Source organism: Polypterus senegalus, chromosome 10 (genome assembly GCF_016835505.1).
Source record: "Polypterus senegalus isolate Bchr_013 chromosome 10, ASM1683550v1, whole genome shotgun sequence".
NCBI lineage: Eukaryota > Metazoa > Chordata > Cladistia > Polypteriformes > Polypteridae > Polypterus > Polypterus senegalus.
In genome coordinates, this window is record NC_053163.1 from 76,589,555 (window position 1) to 76,596,541 (window position 6,987).

The 6,987-nt window shown below is 36.1% G+C and overlaps 1 protein-coding gene across 1 annotated transcript in view; it reads right to left on the reverse strand.

Annotated features, from left to right (window-relative positions):
* Positions 1–5,448, reverse strand: part of tnmd (tenomodulin) — a 444,267-nt gene extending 438,819 nt beyond the window's left edge. The window contains exon 1 of the mRNA XM_039766000.1: positions 5,310–5,448. Within this exon, the coding sequence (XP_039621934.1) occupies positions 5,310–5,357 (48 nt within the window). The 5' untranslated portion in view covers positions 5,358–5,448. The remainder of the gene's footprint in view (positions 1–5,309) is intronic.
* Between the last annotated feature and the right edge of the window lie 1,539 nt (positions 5,449–6,987).

Below are 6,987 nucleotides of genomic sequence, written 5' to 3' on the forward strand. Positions count from 1 at the left end.
ACAAGAAATGAGTACAAATGTTCAACAAGGTATTTCATATTTTGGTGCCTAATGCAAAGACATTGCCATTGTGTTTCAGTTTTGCATGTGTAACAAGTTTGTTGGTTAAAGTATTTGTTCATTAAAATATAATAATATAATAAAATATATATAATAAAATAAAGAATTTTGAATGTAAACTGTGAGAATTAAACCTTATGAAACTGCGAGGTATGGCTGTGTCTTACATTAATGATGCTGGCTTTACACTCTGCCATGGTCTTTCTGACAATGATTTAATTATCATTATCAAAAGGCTCACTACATAGCACAGGCCATTCTACTCCATTACGCCCAACTAGGAATGAATGGCTTCTGTGAAACATATGAGTCAGTAACTTAAATATGAAAAACATAAGATGTAACTCTTCTTGCAGCCATTAAGAGAGAATAAAAACCTTCTGTGCCTTTCCAGTACATTATATCAATCCACTGAGTTTTTGAAAATACATGTTCAGTTCTTACCTTCATCGCTTATGCCAAGCTAAGAAACAGTTCTGGATGGATTGTTGTTTCTTCTCTGGACATATCTAAATGTATTTTTCCTATGCCACTTAAGAGTTTCCAGTCTACCTGTCAATATTTCTTTGAATAATAAGAGGTAACCAACATAAATATGGGGGCAGCATACAAACTCCACCCATCAGGCTTACCAGCTGTCAGTGAAACTGGGGTTCAAAGTATGTTGAAAAAGAAAAATTAGTGGTTTCCCCCCCATGCCGTACCAGTTCATTAAAATGTTCTTTCTGGAATGACGCACTGTCCAGGGCTGGGTACTGGCCTTCAATCAGTTCTATACACACATTCACAGAATGGGCATAATTGAATTCCCACTGTTAAGGATACAGTAAATCTCCTTAGTCCACACTAACATGAACAGAAGACCAAAATGAATAAAACCATTTGCTTTCAATTGGACAAGTGTGGACTTTTTAAACAGCACATCGTTTGTTCCCTCATCCTCCAACTAATCCAACAGGTTAAGCAAGCAGGAGATGCAAGAGATAACTATTTGTGAAATGCCCTTTTTATTTTTCATAAATAGAAAGATGTCACAGACAGGGAGAGAACACCATGTCCAAGCAAATGACAGATACGCCAAGTTGGAATATTGAAGGCACCTGTATTTAGTGTGTATATCTACAGGGGAAAAAAAGCATGAGGAACTGTTGTTACTCATGGTATGTTTTTTTGCAATTTGGGGTGTAAAATATAATTTTTCACCATCACATCAGCAATGTAATTTTCTGAGCCCTTTTTGTTTGAGTTTCTGTTTTTTTGTTTGACTAACTACTCAAAGTATTCATTACAGTATCTGAGTCAAATCTCATAACAAATTGAGATCGCAGTTAAATATGTTTCCTTTATCTTAAGAAGTCTCATTGGCCTATTTCATATCAGAGCTGTTAAGGAGTATTGCATGTTATTTTTTTTTCAACATAGAATAACAATAATAATAATAATGACAGTAGATGAAGACTGAAGTTGGAAATGCAGCTGCCTCACTGATTCAGCATGCTGGGTTCGATGTCTGCGTCCAGATGTTGTTTGTGTGGAGTTTTCCTCATGTCAGCCACCCCCCACCATGAAAATGCCACTGCCCCCCAACTAAGTTTGTTCTGGTACTGACCCTACCATGTGAATGTGTATTTTCTTCCGTTCAAAGGAAAACTCTGCCACTTTTATTTCAAATCACAAAGCCAGCTATTAGAACAATAATGAATTTGTTTCATATTTCTAAAATGACCAATGAAATTGGCACCACTAACCCAGGACAAACAGTACAGTAATCCCCCACCTATCTCGGAAGTTACGTTCCAGACCCACCCGTGATAGGTGAAAATCTGCGATATAGAAAGGCCACATTTTTTTTAATAGTTTAAGCCTTAAAATACCCATCCCACACGCTTTAAACACATGTAAACTTATTAAAACACACTTTGTAAACACTTATGATATGTGGATGTCGGGCTAAGGATATGAGTAACATCTCTCTATCATAAAACATTTTAACTTCACGCAAGACAAGGCAGTGAGACAGGATAAGAGCTGCTGTAGAGACTTTTAAATGATTGACACGCAGAGTGACAAGCTGAAAAACAAGCAGTACAGAGTCAGCACAAAGTCCACTTCTCCTTAGTGTGCATTCAGCTCCCCCCTTCCCAAGACGAAGTGGCAGGAGCGTAGCACGCCTCTTTTTGAGCAAAGCGATCATGACCAGATCTCCTTAGCGCTTGTTTAGCCGTCACCCCCAAACACACACATACCCACCCACTCTCCTCCTCCAACTCCTTCAGAACGCGCAGAGCAAACAGAACAGGCATGCATCTTGGCAGAAGCAGCACAAAGCCAGTAGATGATCTGTCCACTTCTGCTTAGCGTTCATTCAGCTCCCCGCCCATCACAAAGTGAGCAGCAGAGACGTGAAGTGGAAAAAGGACAGCTGCTGTACAGGCTTTTAAGAGATTGATGCAAAGCGCAACAAGCACAACACACGGCTTGCCAACAGCAGCAGCAAAACACCAGCTAAACCGATCGTATCTCTTTAGCGTGTGTTCAGACCCCCCTTTCACAACGCGAGCAGTGTTATAAGTGCAGCGAGAAAGATATTTAACCATGCCCGGGGCCGGAAATAAAGGACAAACACTGTTTTTACAAAATATTTAAAGTAAAAATGAAAATATTACATATGTAACTATTCCCATGAAAATAACAATCTCATTAAATTGTTTATTTAGTAAACCAAACGAGGGGGTGGGCGAACGAAGCGATCAGGGGGCAGAGCCCCCAGTAATAATAATAATATTAATAAATCCGCGATGTATTGGGGGCGCGATAGCTGAACCGCAATAGAGCGGAGGAGTACTCTATTTAGCAAAAACAACCCCTTCTCCCATGTTTTTGTCTCATATGCCACCTTGTGGAAGTACCGACACCAGGACACCAATCCCTATCAGGCAGAAAACTGGGCTGTGGCTGATGGGAGAACACTTTAATCCAGCACACCACACACAACGTTTAAATAGGAACCCCTTGGATAAAAAAAAAAATTGCTTCCCCACAGGATTACAGTTTGTGTTTAAAAGTACATCTCTTTGGTTCTTAGAGAGTTATGTTTAGCTGTGTTGCACTTCCAAAACACAAAAGTCCAAAATGGGTGTACAGTGTTGCTATATCCTTAGGGAGACATGTTCTTTTCTTTTCAGCCTCCCCAAATTCTTTAGAAACCCCTCGTAGTAAGTTTTGCAATTTCAAAAATTGTAGTCAAAAAGTTTTTTAGTGTCAATTTTGTACTGTACTCCATATTATGTGGTTTATTTTATCATGTCATATTTTACATAAAATTCAGGTCATGGACATCCCATCCCAACTTCATCTTTTTTTTTTTTATTCGATGCACATGGGACACACACCTAGTTCCCACAAACACTTTTATTACAAGATGTAGTTTTGCTACCTAAATTTAAAGTATTGCTTATATATGTAACTGAAGCTGAACATTCAAATCAAAAGACTCTCAATTGTTGCATTGTACAACTGTAATTTGTGCATTTTTTAAATGGCTGTACTGTACATTACTTACTGTAAGCAAACTCAGTCCATTTTTTTAATGGGATAACAAGGCACTTTAAATTTCCCTCATATAATTTAATTTAAATTATACTGTAATTAGCTTGGTCTTTACTAATCACATTTCATTGTCTTTTTAATAAACCTCAGGACTCAGTCTTTATGTTTTGTTTTTAGCAAATGGATGACACAATGAAGCTTTAAAATTGCCAAAAAAAATCTGCTACCTATTAATGCAACGTAGCTCAGCTACTGTTTCAGTTAGCTTTAAATATTAGAAGCATGTGTGGGAAGGCCCCCTACACTATTTTATTATTTCTGTGGAATGCAGTGCTGAAATAATACCAGTGAGCCGATTCTTTAAACAGAGGAATGGTGCCAAATTACTAATAAACTTGAGAAGTTTGGTGAGGTCATACATGTGTGAGTGCACTTGCATTAAAGAATGGTTTCCTCTTATCCTTCCATTCCTTTTTTATATATTGTAGGTTTAAGGGCCATTACTGCCACGTGTACAGAGAAAACCTACTCTCACTGGTTTTCAAGACAAACGCAGGGAGAACGTGCAAACTCCAGGAAGAAATGGGCAAGATCAGGACTCAAACCCAGTGCGCTTGATCAAATATGTCAGCAAAACGTATTCAGGGAAAAAAAGTTAGAAACCAAATAAGAGTAGAGATATAAAATTAAAAACATGTGACTGTAACAGAGTGTATTTAGTGCTGATTATTTTTAAATTGTACATTTTTAGTGTTAGAAAAGTAGCAAGCCTTACAGAAATGTGGGTTGACTTCATAGAGTCAATCTACTTAAATTATATGATAACTTGTTAAGAAACATCTGCTTTCTGAATAAGCAGTTACTATAGGTTTTTAATTCTGAAACTGAATTCTTTGCTATTTTCAAGTAAATTTGTATTATTTCTGGTTTAGGGTAATAGTTTATCTTTATAGAGTACAAACTTGCAGCTTATATAAGTCAATTAGAAAACTTTTCAACTGTGATACAGAATCTGAAAAGATATCACCTGTTTCAATTAACTGTACACAGCTCAGCCTTTTGGCATATATGAATGTTATTTTTAAAAGCACTTGTTAAATTAATTTTCCTCTTTAAAAATTTCACATTTGAAAAATGTTTTCAGTTCTGTCGAGTTTAACAGATAATTATTTCTCTGAGCAGAAGAGCAGTTAGTCTGATTGAGCTGATTTTGTAAATGATTACCAAATACCAAGTGGTGCATTTGCTCCCATCAAATATAAACTTTAATATTTCAAATAATTGTGTCAACACTATTTTGATGTGTTTTAAATACCTGTCAAGTCATATTTTATTTTAATACTTGATCTGCATTCATTTACTAATGTCTTTGATTATTCCAAGGTAAATCAGTCCTCTGAAAAAAATATTTATTTTAATGTTGAAAAGCTTTATCATATCTAGGTTTAATACAATGAAGAGTAAAAAAAACTTAATAATAAATTGTTAGCATTTCTAAGTGTCACATATTGCATAATAAGTTTAAAATACATATTTTAATCTTGGCAAGAAAATACATTTTGATTTTTTTTTTACTTTATCTTCAGTTTACAAATGTATGTTTTGTTTAAAAATTCTCAAGTCAAAATGTTCATTTTAGATTTAACTATAATAATATATATCTATATTTTCAAAGATATCTCAACAGAAAAGGCACTCACATCTTTCCAGAGAGACTGCTGGCTAGTAGATTTATAGCTGCCTTCCATTCTTTCTGCTGAGAGACTTCACTAATAGGCACATTAAGCACACTGGTCTGCTTTTGTTGAACTGACAAAGTATTAAACTTCATTCCTCAGGTAATCTGGATTATAGCTTAGTGGGAGGACCCATGACAGTAAATGGCAGCTCTCCTAAACTTCACATCTTGGTAGTAAACTTGCTTTGTGACGTATTGCTTTTAATGAAATCCAGAGGCTGCATTTTAATGGAATACTGGTACAGTATTAAATTAGAAGCTAGTATACTAATTTTCTACTTAATTCTGTATTGCTTATTCTCCTATAATATTTATAATCTTCCCAATTTATATATTCACAGAAATATACCAAAATTTCTTGTGATATGGGCAATTTGTATTTGTACCAAGTGGACAATTTCTAGCTTCTTTTTTGATATTTGGTCAATTCTGTGGTCTTTGGAGCTTTGATGTTTTATGCTTTCCTGGGAGTGATCTCTGCCCATTTTCGTTACTTTTGCCCTTTTGTCTTCTGATTTCATTTCTTTTTACACAGCCTTCCTATCATGTCAGCACAATAGAAATGTTGGTTAAAGTTATAGATTAAATTGTAAATTCAAATTCAAAATAAATGGCAAAAAATAAGCAGGACAGATTCTGGATTAACAAAATAATAAAGTTGGTAACAATCATTGTTGAATTTGGGGAACGTTTAGTGAGCAGCCAAAATGTTAGAGTCTTCTCTTAGAGCCTGTTGCAGAGTGTTTTGAAAGAGAGAGGTGACCACCCAATTCAATAGCATTTTAATAAACATAAGTCACTGATAAAGTATCAAAACTAGGACACTGGGGAAAGGCTAACAAGTGATTTTGCCAAATTTAACCATTTTTGGCTGGGTGATCATCCTTCCTTAAAAACTAGTCCTTTTCTTAAATGAATATTGCTACCCACAGATAATAGAATAAATAAATTTAAACATATTTGATATCTTTTCCCCTATGTACGTATGGTGCCTTTGTGTCTAAACCTCTCTTGGCTGGTGCTTCCTCTCTAGAGAACATTCCTGTAAACCCTGCTTCTCAGACTTTGTCAATTTGAGGTGCCATGTTCCCTCGTCCGCTTTTATACTTCTCATCGTTGAAGGACAATCTCAGCATGATTCCCATGCCTTTACTCTTTCTTGTGGGTCTCACATTCGTACTTCCTCCAAATATCATTCAAAAGTCAAACTGACCAATCACACCAAAGCTAACCTGACCAATCAAGTTTCTCAGAGTAACTGAACACACACAGACATTAACGTTTTATTATATAGTTAAGGAAACCTAAATAGTAATAGTCTGTTGAAGGCTGGTAATAATATATATTGTAATGACTGGGCTGGGGATTCTGAGGTCCAATTGGCTGGACAGCCACTGAGCACTGTGATTTCTGAAGTAACAGTGCATTATGCAAATGGCAATGAGTGGAAGGAGTGCTAGAGGCATGATAAAGGGGGACAGGTGCCAAAACAGAGGGGACTATCCCCAGTGTTAGTGATGGAGAGCACAAAGCTTCAGCACCATAGAGAAGAGAAGAGAAATTAGGCAGGTCCAACAGAGATTAAAAAAAGTTAAAGCATTTTACACAACAAGAATAGCTGGAGTGCACTTGTAAAACAA